The sequence below is a fragment of the Gigantopelta aegis genome, chromosome 14, assembly GCF_016097555.1.
Source record: "Gigantopelta aegis isolate Gae_Host chromosome 14, Gae_host_genome, whole genome shotgun sequence".
Classification (NCBI taxonomy): Eukaryota; Metazoa; Mollusca; class Gastropoda; order Neomphalida; family Peltospiridae; genus Gigantopelta; species Gigantopelta aegis.
In genome coordinates, this window is record NC_054712.1 from 15,764,023 (window position 1) to 15,776,602 (window position 12,580).

The window sequence follows — 12,580 nt, forward strand, 5'->3', positions numbered from 1 at the left end:
GCATATACATACAATATAATATAAGGATTAAAAATCGAGTTGATATGCGTATATGCACTTTCTCAAATGGCAAAACAGTACGTTAAAATTATATTACACTCATTACGGCGTTACGGAGCGTTACAGGGCGAGTTGGTAGGGGGCGAGTGAACCAGGATTGAAAGTGATGAATTCTGCGGTGCTCAAGAATTATTAGCGGAATTAACTAAATTGTCAATCAAAGATGGCTGCATACGTAGAAGAAAATGTAATTCAACTGAGGTAAATTGTATAGTTTGTGTACATTTCGAGTTTCCTTTCATATTGTCAGCTACAAATAATTGACAGTTTTAAATACTTTATAGCAGGAACTGTTACTTGTTCAATATTTATGATTAGCTATTCGAATATCCGTAGATAAGCAGTTTCACGCCACGGCAAGATGTAATGTTCCAAGCAAACATTACCAGGTGGCGCTGTGACTGTTGGCCAGTCGAGTGTTTTTTGGACGATTTATGCCTCATTACACATACATGTGTATACCACAGCTTATTGTGGCCATCTTAAACAAGGAAATAAACTAATACCTTTGTTGGAAATTTAAATTTGTGAGCATAATGATAATAATAAATATGACAAGAATGATATTGATTGTTTGTTATACTGAAGAAATACCTTTAAAAGAATTTAAAAGAACCAAAAAAAAAAACACAATTCAATTAGCCCTGACCCCCAAAATAAAAAAATTGTAATCAGGGTAGGTAACTCCGTTTTGCTTAAAACCAGTAAATATCATTGGTTTCATAAACTAACAGTGTTTCATTAGTAGTATTTGATATACATATCATTTATTAGTATAAGTGAACTGGACAAAAAGTCACATCCTGGCTCGTCACGTCCTGGCTTGCACTGAAATTTTTAAAAGTAAATGTTACATCATAAAGAATATTTTTTTTAGTAAATTGCTATATGGCATTTAGAAATAGACTGGATATTGTGTTAAACAGTGTATTTCAATAAGCAAACATTCTACCAGGAGAGCAGAGTTTTGGAATTGACTGCAGTGTTAAAAAAGTCATGTCCATTTTCGTCACGTCCTGGCACATTTTATTTTTCACTTTATAAGTCAATTTTTTTTACAAAAAAACAAAATTAGGCCTGACATGCTAATACTACTATATGTAATGAGCCTATAAATGATAAAACTGCATTTCTATTTAAAAAAGGACTTTTAGTTAAGGAGATCATAAGAGTCAGAATGTCACATCCTGGCTTAAATCATTACCACGGAATGGTCCGATAACAGATGTATGTGTTAGGTTTTGGGAAATTGAGTTTCTTCATAATTACAAAATTTGGAATAATTAGAGAATGCTTCATTGTTGTTTGTATGGCTTATTAGCCAGCCTGTCTTTGATTTTAAAAAAATAAGTTAGAGGCATTAAAAAACAAAATTACATCACCCATGCTGTGTTATTGAGACAATTATATACACATTTAGTGCTGTCAAAGGTGTGCAAACAGTGGTTTAATTGGTGAAACAAAAAGTCGTAGAATACATGGTTAGGATTTTAAAAAGTTTTTTTACACATTAAGTATAATGTCAAAGTTGACATTTTTACCTGGGTACAACTTTAATTAATTACAGCCAGTGCATCACAATTGGTGTAACAAAGGCCGTGGTGTGTACTATCCTGTCGGTGGGATGGTGCATATAAAAGATCCCTTGATGCTAATCGAAAAAGAGCAGCCCATGAAGTGGCGACAGCGGGTTTCCTCTCACAATATCTGTGTGGTTCTTAACCATGTCTGACGCCATATAACCGTAAATAAAATGTGTTGAGTGCGTCGTTAAATAAAACATTTCCTTCCTTCCTTCCTTCCACTTTAATAGTTGATATTTTGACTTGACATTTTGTCCTACATCCGTTAATTATAAAGATGGTTATATTTTTATGTGATTCCCTAACAAATATCCGCCATCTTGGATTGTAGTAAACAGACAAACAGGAAGATGTTGTTAACGGGCAATCACAGTTATACAATAAATCAAAACATCTAAATTTTGTCATGTACTGCCAGAGTAATAAATTAAATATAATTACTTCACAAAAATAAATACTTGCAATAACGACATCAACACTATTTTTCAATAATTAAATGCGATATCGCTACTTTTTCACTTTGCCACTGAATAAAACGTAAAGTGGCAAGTAACATGAGTTCTATATTTGTTATAAAGTTTTATCAATGTATTTTATACCTGTTACAAGTACTGGTATTCTTCCAATATTAAACAATAAATGTTTTATAGACGTTAACTAACATGTGCTTTTCAAACCTTGCATTCGGCAATGGTGTAACGGATGTAAGTGGCGCAACCAGTCTTCCGGTACGGTCTCTAATAATATAGTTCTTCAATTCTTGGGTAGGACTTTCCTTTGGCACTGTGACGTATAAAGAACATTATAAATACTTATCATAAATAGTCCAGCCCTAATCTTAGAATTGAAAAAGTAGGAGAAATGACTAATCCCCTTCCCAGAAGAAAGGAGCGAAGTTTGATAAAAAATTGGCGAAGTGAACATTTATCGGTATATTTCGCAACATTTCACCAGTTTCTGTGTTCAGTCGAGAAAATTACAGTTCTAGTTTTAACATTCTTGGCGATTTACCCATTTTTTACAAAGTCATGCCTCCTGAACTTGGGAGATATGAAAATTAGTTTTTCACTTTTCTTTTGTGCAATGCCGTGAGCTATTGAGCTGACATTTTGTGTATAGCTTAGCCATGTTCTGTTACAGATCTAGTTTAACATTCATGGCGATTTACCCATTTTTTACGAAGTCATGGCCCCTGAACTTGGGAGATATGAACATTTGTTGGGCCAGTTAGGGGACATATATTGCTTTAGCAGTACTTTCAGAATGCTTGTTTTAACTTAACAACACATAATGACCAGTCACATGTATACATGTACTCGCATGTTTTTAATGATAATAAAAAAAAATCTTTTTTAAAAATAATTTATGGCTGTAAGGCCTAGTGATAATTTTATTTTGTGCAATCTTTTTTTTTTTTTTTAGTGAATCTGAAAATGATAACGGCAGTGAATCAGTTAAAGAAAAGAAGCGTAAACACCGACACAAGCATAAACACAAACATAAACACAGCAGCACCAACGATAAACATGACAAACACAAACGGAAGAAGAAGAAACGCAAACACGACAAAACGGACTCGGAATCCGTATCGGAAAGTAAACGTTCTAAGTTGTCCATCGAGGAAAATGACTTGGAAAGACTTGAGGCAGCTAGACTGGCTTTACAAGCCCAGCTGGATGGCAGTGGCACCTGTAACGGTGTCTCGAAAAGCGTCAATGCTATGGGACTTATTGCACAAGGCTATGGCACCGATTCGGAAGAAGAGGGAGAAATCAAAGATGAGCAGCTGTGGATGGAGTTAGAAAATCCGTACAATGAACAGGAGAAGGAAAACATCAAGGAGACGAGTGACAACGATGACGTTCAGATCCTCGAGCGGAGACTCAGCCATGACAAGGAGTACATACAACACAAACTGCATGAGGAGATCCTGAGACAGCGGAGTGTCAGTGGTGGAGATGCCTCGGGCAATGCTGAAGTCGTTGATGACGGCGATAGTGGTGAGGACATTATTTTCATGGGTGAGGAGGCTGGACATCGTGTACAGCCTACTCCGGTTACAAAACATGTGTGTAAACATGACAGACAGTCGAATCACGAGGCAAGTCATCGGAAAACCAGCTCGCGGGCTCGTAGGAGATCCAAGTCGCCTACTCATTCGGAATCCAGAAGCAAGCGCTCACAGAGTGAAGAAAAAGATAAACGGTAATATGTTTACATATTCATATAATTATATATTTGTGTGTGTTTATATGTATATATATGAAGGGTCCACTGGAATAACCTTTTGGTACTTAGGCAGAGTTCGACAAATCCGCTAGCCCGACGCCCGTGGCTAGTGGTTTTTAAGTTCGGGCTAGTGAGAAACGCAAAACCACTAGCCCTGCGGGCTAGTGGTTTTCCCACCCCCTCTCCTTATCGCTTGATCGTGTTTTTGTTTTTTCTTCTTTTTGTCTCGGCTGAAATTTCGTTTAATAAATTTGATTGTGACGTTTGTCATAGAATAATATCAACAACATCATCTGTATATATAATAATAATCCACTTGAACTAGGTCTGCAAACTGCAGTAACATGCTATCTCTACATCGTCACGGTTACAGCATGCATTGTTTACTTTTCCCTTTCAAGTTTCTGGCACAGGAAATAAGTCTAATGACATGCATGTTTTGATTGGTTGGACACGTCACGTGGTAGTTAATCTCGCACATAATTATGTTTTAGGCTAACTTGGAAATCACCAATCGCGACGACAGGTTAATCTCAATCAAGTAAACCCCAGTCATGCTTTGAATTTCAGTGTTTGTTTTATTTACCTATTGTTTTCTAATTTAACACTTCGCTTACATATGGTTATCGGCAACCAGGAAAACAATTTACTTTAATGCTAACCGCACATGCAATGACTCGGCTTGGGCTATTACGTTTGGATAATGTCTCACAGCTGCCGATACAAGATAATACCTTTTTTGTTCATCAATTAACAACGGATTAGATGTCGCCGTTACAGTCTTTTGATATCGGTCTGACATGGGATAATGCCCTGTATTTGAGCAATTGGCAGTACCGTTCCTGGCGACATGAATAGTAGGCCCTAAAAACATAACCCACTACCAAATACACTGAACCATCTATTATCGTGTCACACTGTCGTACCCTCATTTAAATTTAATTGTTTTGATAGTGGTTTTAGATACCAACCAAGAGTTTAATCAATTATTTTTCCCCGGGAGAGGTCAAAAGCGAAAATGGGACAATAATGATGGATCACACTTGACAAAAGACCAAACGTACATGTACAACACGACAAAACTGAAAGTTACAACATAATTTAAGTGCTTGTTTCATTTTACTGTTATAATCGTAAATGTGTAATCTTACAAAAATTAGATAAAAATCCAGTTATAATTGATCAAGAATTTGGGCTAGTGCTTTATCTTGGTGGGCTAGTGGTTTTCACAAACCCACTAGCCCTGTGGCTAGTGACTTTTCAAAATATTTGTCATACTCTGACTTAGGCAGTATTTTTTATTTTAAAATTTACAACTTAGCAATCGAGGAATATTTACACATAAGAAAGCATAATTTACCAGCAACTTTAGTTATTCTACTTTAAATATAGATTTTTAATTTAATGTGTCATTGTGACCTTGACATACACAGCTGTTACACTGACTATCTGTTTGGATTCTGTTTGGAGACAGAGTGCTGGTATAGCCAGAGGTCATCCAGAGTTACGGTTCTTGTGATATAGTGATCAGAGAATAGAGAATGTTTGACATCCAATAGCTGATGATTAATTAATCAAGGTGCTTAAGTGTTCAACAAAACAAACAAACTTTTTTTGTTCGAATAGTAAAAATGACAGATCGCGGGAAAGAGGGGAGCATGGGAAAAGGACCAATCATGAACCACAACCATCCAGAGAACGGTCACCACGGCGACGTTTATCACCTCCACGCCCACATTCCGACCACCTCGACGACCGTGACGTGCGCCGACATGAGGATCTGGACAGACGGAGAGAGGACTTTGCCAGACGGCGGGCTGAGGAGAGGAGACGAGATGAAGACTGGAGGGCAAGGAGTCCGGGATTGCGAAGGTTTGCCTTATTGTATACAGCACTTTGAGGAAGGGTGGTGGCTAGCTCAGTGTTGAGGAAGAATGGTGGGTAGCTCAGTGATGAGGAAGGGTGGTGGGTAGCTCAGTGTTGAGAAAGGGTGGTGGGTAGCTCAGTGATGAGGAAGGCTGGTGGGTAGCTCAGTGTTGAGGAAGGATGGTGGGTAGCTCAGTATTGAGGAAGGGTGGTGGTGGCTCAGTATTGAGGAAGGGTGGTGGCTGGCTCAGTGTTGAGGAAGAATGGTGGGTAGCTCAGTGTTGAGGAAGGGTGGTGGGTAGCTCAGTATTGAGGAAGGGTGGTGGGTAGCTCAGTATTGAGGAAGGGTGGTGGGTAGCTCAGTGATGAGGAATGGTGGTGGGTAGCTCAGTGATGAGGAATGGTGGTGGGTAGCTCAGTGATGAGGAAGGGTGGTGGGTATCTCAGTGTTGAAGTGTGATGGGTAGCTTAGTGTTGAAAAAGGGTGGTGGGTAGCTCGGTGATGAGGAATGGTGGTGGGTAGCTCGGTGATGAGGAATGGTGGTGGGTAGCTCGGTGATGAGGAATGGTGGTGGGTAGCTCGGTGATGAGGAATGGTGGTGGGTAGCTCGGTGATGAGGAAGGGTGGTGGGTAGCTCGGTGATGAGGAAGGGTGGTGGGTAGCTCAGTGTTGAGGAAGGGTGGTGGGTATCAGTTTCGAGGAAGGATGGTGGGTATCAGTTTCGAGGAAGGATGGTGGGTAGCTCAGTGTTGAGGAAGGATGGTGGGTAGCTCAGTGTTGAGGCAGGATGCTGGGTAGCTCCGTGTTGAGGCAGGATGCTGGGTAGCTCCGTGTTGAGGAAGGATGGTGGGTAGCTCAGTGTTGAAGAAGGATGGTGGGTAGCTCAGTGTTGAGGAAGGATGGTGGGTAGCTCAGTGTTGAGGAAGGATGGTGGGTAGCTCAGTGTTGAGGAAGGGAGGCGGGTAGCTCAGTGTTGAGGAAGGGTGGCGGGTGACTCAGTGTTGAGGAAGGGTGGCTGGTAGCTCAGTGTTGAGGAAGGGTGGTGGGTAACTCAGTGTTGAGGAAAGGTGGTGGGTAGCTCAGTGTTGAGGAAGGGTGGTGGGTAGCTCAGTGTTGAGGAAGGGTGGTGGGTAGCTCAGTGTTGAGGAAGGGCTGTGGGTAGATCAGTGTTGAGGAAGGGCTGTGGGTAGCTCAGTGTTGAGGAAGGTGATGGGTAGCTCAGTGTTGAGGAAGGGTGGTTGGTATCTCAGTTTTGAGGAAGGGTGGTGGGTAGCTCAGTGTTGAGGAATGGCGGTGGGTATCTCAGTGTTGAGGAAGGGTGGTGGGTAGCTCAGTTTTGAGGAAGGGCTGTGGGTAGCTCAGTTTTGAGGAAGGGTGGTGGGTATCTCAGTGATGAGGAAGGGTGGTGGGTAGCTCTGTGTTGAGGAAGGGTGGCGGGTAGCTCAGTGTTGAGGAAGGGTGGCGGGTAGCTCAGTGTTGAGGAAGGGTGGTGGGTAGCTCAGTTTTGAAGAAGGGCTGTGGTTAGATCAGTGTTGAGGAAGGTGGTGGGTAGCTCAGTGTTGAGGAAGGGTGGTTGGTATCTCAGTTTTGAGGAAGGGCGTTGGGTAGCTCAGTGTTGAGGAATGGCGGTGGGTATCTCAGTGTTGAGGAAGGGTGGTGAGTAGCTCAGTTTTGAGGAAGGGCTGTGGGTAGCTCAGTTTTGAGGAGGGTGGTGGGTATCTCAGTGTTGAGGAAGGGTGGTGGGTAGCTCTGTGTTGAGGAAGGGTGGCGGGTAGCTCAGTGTTGAGGAAGGGTGGTGGGTAGCTCTGTGTTGAGGAAGGGTGGCGGGTAGCTCAGTGTTGAGGAAGGGCGGTGGGTAGCTCTGTGTTGAGGAAGGGTGGCGGGTAGCTCAGTTTTGTGGAAGGGCGGTGGGTATCTCAGTGTTGAGGAATGATGGTGGGTATCTCAGTGTTGAGGAAGGGTGGCTGGTAGCTCAGTGTTGCTCAAAGGAAGGGTGGTGGATAGCTCAGTGATGAGGAAGGGTGGTGGGTATCTCAGTGTTGAGGAAGGTGGCTGGTAGCTCAATGTTGAGGAAGGTTGGTGGATAGCTCAGTGATGAGGAAGGGTGGTGGGTATCTCAGTGATGAGGAAGGGTGGCATGTAGCTCAGTGTTGAGGAAGGGTGGCATGTAATTTAGTGTTGAAGGGTGGTGGGTAGCTCAGTGTTGAGGAAGGATGGTGGGTATCTCAGTGTTGAGGAAGGATGGTGGGTAGCTCAGTGTTGAGGAAGGGTTGCATGTAGCTCAGTGTTGAGGAAGGGTGGCATGTAGCTCAGTGTTGAGGAAGGGTTGGATGTAGCTCAGTGTTGAGGAAGGGTTGCATGTAGCTCAGTGTTGAGGAAGGGTGGCATGTAGCTCAGTGTTGAGGAAGGGTGGCGGGTAGCTCAGTGATGAGGAAGGGCGGTGGATAGTTCAGTGTTGATGAAGGTAGGTGGGTGGTTCATTGATGAGGAAGGGTGGCATGAAGCTCAGTGTTGAGGAAGGTAGATGGGTAGCTCATTGTTGAGGAAGGACTGTGGGTAGCTCAGTGTTGAAGAAGGGTGGTGGGTAGCTCATTGTTGAGGAAGAATGGTGGGTAGCTCAGTGTTGAGGAAGGGTGGCATGTAGCTCAGTGTTGAGGAAGGGTGGTGGGTATCTCAGTGTTGAAGGGTGGTGGGTAGCTCAGTGATGAGGAAGGGTGGTGGGTAGCTCAGTGTTCAGGAAGGGTGGTGGGTAGCTCATTGTTGAGGAAGGGCTGTGGGTATCTCATTGACGGAGAGTACAAGAATGAGAGATGGTGGCAGAGTAAGGCAAAATATGTTCGTGCCCAAATGGCTTTGCTGTCTAATTTGCCAAATTCAAGGTATTTGCTATCATATTTTTGTAATTTGTTTTAATAACTGCTGTCATATGTTTATGATTTGTTATAATAACTCCTGTCATATGTTTATGATTTATTATGATAACTGCTGTCATGTGTTTATGATTTATTATAACTGCTGTCATATGTTTATGATTTAGTATAATAACTGCTGTCATATGTTTATGATTTGTTATGATAACTACTGTCATATGTTTATGATTTGTTATGATAACTGTTATCATATGTATATGATTTGTTATGATAACTGATTTCAGACGACGATCACGTGACCGATGGGGCCATGACCGGTCGAGATCGAGAGACCGTGACAGAAATCGGTCTCGGGACCGAGGTGACAGGAAACGTGAGGGAGATAAACCAACTGACAAGTTCGCTGGCAGTTTGTCTGAGGGCATGGCACTGAAACCCGAGTCATCGGATGATGAAGAGTATGGCTGTGTTTCTTATTGTCATGTCTTTGCGAAAGATACACTTTCCCAAATGGGGAATTTCAAAGATTTATATTGCTGCAAAGAAAATTTAGTTACCTGGGTTTTTTTCGGACTAATTAGCTACATTCCCAAAGGTCAGCTGCTTAGAATAAGAGAACGTAGACTATTTCTTTCATACTTCACCTGGCCTGAAACAAACCCTTGAGGCCAGGTGAGGTATTCTTAAAAAGAAAAAACACTTCAGGTTTCCTACATTTCTTTTCTGCTTCACCTGGCCTCAAGGGTTTGTTTGAGGCCAGTTGAAGTATTCTTAAAAAAGAAAACACCTTTTTTTATACTTTAAATTATATATTATTCTTTAGTAACAAGACTGCACCCCTCCCCTCCAAACTGTAAACTTGTATACAATTTATATGTAATTAGTATTCAATCATCCATGTCAGACATGATTTGCAAATGGTCATACATTTCATTTCAATTTATTTTCGTGCTTATATCCAATTAAGGTTCAAGCACGCTGTCCTGGACACACACAATCAGCTAGCTATCTGGGCTGTCTGTCAAGAACAGTGGGTTAGTTGTTAGTTGATAGTGAGAGAGAAGAGGATGTAGTGGTCTTACACCTACCCATTGAGTCATTAAAACTTGCTCTGGGTGGGGGCTGGTACCAGGCTGCGAACCCTGTACCTACCAGCCGTATGTTCGATGGTTTAACCACTACACCACCAAGGTCATACAAACCAGGGCTTCTAGAATTTTTACAATATCCACTAGCCATGGGATCGGTGATTTAAAAAATGTATTATCCACAATTAAAAATTCACTGGCCCTACTTTACTTTAAGTTAATACAATTTTACTAAATAATACTAGCAGTAATAATCAGATATGCCACCAAAAGAGAGAGATAGAGCTTAAAAACACTAATATTGGGGGGTTAGGGTGGGGGCAGGATATTCATATTTATAAAATGGACGTAACTGCAACATTTGACAATTTCTTGTCTCTAGCTGTCGGGCATGGCAATAGTAGTTATTCACTAACCCAACATTGAATATCACTAGCCATGGGAGTGGGGCTGTATAATGTATATGCCCTGGACAAACTCAATGATGACATTATAGAAAACATCTTGTGAGTTTTTAACTGACATGAAAAGTCACCATGATGGTACTAAAACTAAAAATGTTCAGTTCATTCAATTTGTGCAGGCTGTACTTCATTGCAACTACGTATACGTGTACATGCAGTGTGTAATAATGACTGCGAAGGGTGTATTGATGCAACTTTAAATGTAATGGGTCACAGGTTCAAGTGAAATATTGGTAATTACTCTAACTTCCCTTTGATGGGGGAGGGTGGGATGTAGCTAAGTGGTACAGCACTTGCCTGATTCCCATCGGTGGGCCCATTGGGCTTTTTCTCGTTACAGCCAGTGCTCCACAACTGGTGAACAAAGGCTGTGGTATGTACTATTCTGTCTGTGGGATGGTGCATATACGAAAACCCTTGCTGCTAATCGAAAAGAGTAGCCCATGAAGTGGCAACAGCGGGTTTCCTCTCTCATATCTGTGTGGTCCTTAACCATATGTCCGACGCCATATAATAACCATAAATAAAATGTGTTGAGTGCATTATTAAATAAAACATTTCCTTCCTTCCTTCTCTTTGATGTGGCTGACAGTTGTTCGAGACAAGTTAATTTTCACTTTGAATTTGATCGCTTGTTTGCAATCTGTTTTCGCAGTGATCGTATTAATGATGTTGTAATGCTTTTTAATTCCTCGAGACTGAGGGTGAAGTGCATGAAACATTGAATATTTTCTCCTCTGCTGTTGACTCCCATCTTCAAAGCAGTTTTGAGTAAAATAAAACAATAAAGTAGTTTAAGATTATTTCATTCATGTACAGGCATCGAAATAAGCATTGTGTCTAGTAACCCATTTACAGGTTACCACAAAATATAGCCTGGTAACCTATAGGTTACCACAACTATATGAAAGTTAGAATTTAATTCCTGTTACTACTACTTTTAACGCGGACGTTCTGAAATTGTATTGGTGCACGCGAACATCGGTTCGAGAAACGAAATCCGGAAGTAAATGAAAATGCGGATTGCCGGAATTGCTTTGCAATTGCACAAGTGCGCACGAACATCGGTGCAATTTTGTACGAGAAAACGAAATGCTGAAGTAAATTCATCCAGTGGACGCTGCTTAAATACCGAATGACTATAATTGCTTGCAATTGCACAAGTACCGTATATCTTCGTCTGTAAGTCGACCCTGCCTATAAGTCGACCCCCCTTTCTTTGGTAATAAAATTAGCTACTTTTGCTTTGACCCGCTTATAAGACGACCCAGTTTCTGTGGCAAGTTGTTCTTGACATTACTAAATGATGACAAACATATCATTCTTATTATAAGGTTGTGCTACAAGATTTTCGCTTCACAAACAACAACCGTCGCCATACTTATTTTGTTACTGAAAGTATTTCCTCCATATCAGTATGAGCACCCTCTGAAGGATGTTACGTTTTATAGTAACGTAAAACATTGCTTTCATTTGAAGCTAAATGTATGTAAACAAATACAACAAACAAGTTGGGGTTTTTTATATTTACATTTTTACTACAGTTTTTACTACACTTGAGTGTTTTGGTGCATGTTTGAAGTTTTTCCTTCTTACATCTCCAATCTCGCACTAATTTTTCGCTAACACCGAATTCACGTTCTGCGGCACAGTTATTGTTTTCTTCGGCAAAGGCAATAACCTTAAGCTTAAATGCTGCATCATAAGAATTCTGTTTACGTTTCGGCATTATTGTTAACGGAAAAAAATCGTGGCAATAAAAAACGGTATACAAATAGCTGTGACGATCGAGGAATGAATAAAGTAATATTTTATGTATATATAAATTATATCCAAATTAATTCGTGTAATTGTAATTGATTACTGCACCAATAAAACATGCTGGTGTTGCCTAATTAATATTCATTAGGTTGGTAAGTAATTGATTACTGCGCCAATGAAACAAGCCGGGTTTGCGTATTTAATATTCATTAGGATGGCCTCGTTTTCATTGGTATCGGAATCAGACGAGGTATTGTTTTGGGAGCAGGAAGTTATGCAATGCATGAGTTCTTACTACCGGCCCCGCCATATCACTGGCTGAGTATTAAAACAAAGATCGATTTGCCTGTGTTGTTTTAACATTAAAAAACACACCGACTTCACTACCTTCAAGTTGACCGGATTATGACCCTATGTCACTATCTGTGGATAGTATTGTAAGCCACCTAATTAACCTCTTCTCATGTCTTTTGGTTCAGAGACGGGTGCGTTTGTCTACCGATACGCGCTAAGTGGCTTTGTAAAAACAACAATAATGGATGACAATAATCAAATAATGTTTTATTAGAACCTTTTATTACAGTGAATAAACATTAAAGGTAAGTACAGATAGTACTATTGTCAGGTTGAGGCTACTTTAAGATGAGATCGTGATTTA

The 12,580-nt window shown here is 40.9% G+C and overlaps 1 protein-coding gene across 1 annotated transcript in view; it reads left to right on the forward strand.

Moving 5' to 3' along the window:
- The first annotated feature begins 223 nt into the window (after window positions 1-223).
- The window catches only part of LOC121388472 (serine/threonine-protein kinase PRP4 homolog), a 50,227-nt gene continuing 37,870 nt past the window's right edge, over window positions 224-12,580 (forward strand). Inside the window, exons 1-4 of the mRNA XM_041519821.1 lie at window positions 224-261; window positions 3,066-3,848; window positions 5,499-5,744; window positions 8,894-9,067. Coding sequence (XP_041375755.1) covers window positions 224-261; window positions 3,066-3,848; window positions 5,499-5,744; window positions 8,894-9,067 — 1,241 coding nt within the window. The remainder of the gene's footprint in view (window positions 262-3,065; window positions 3,849-5,498; window positions 5,745-8,893; window positions 9,068-12,580) is intronic.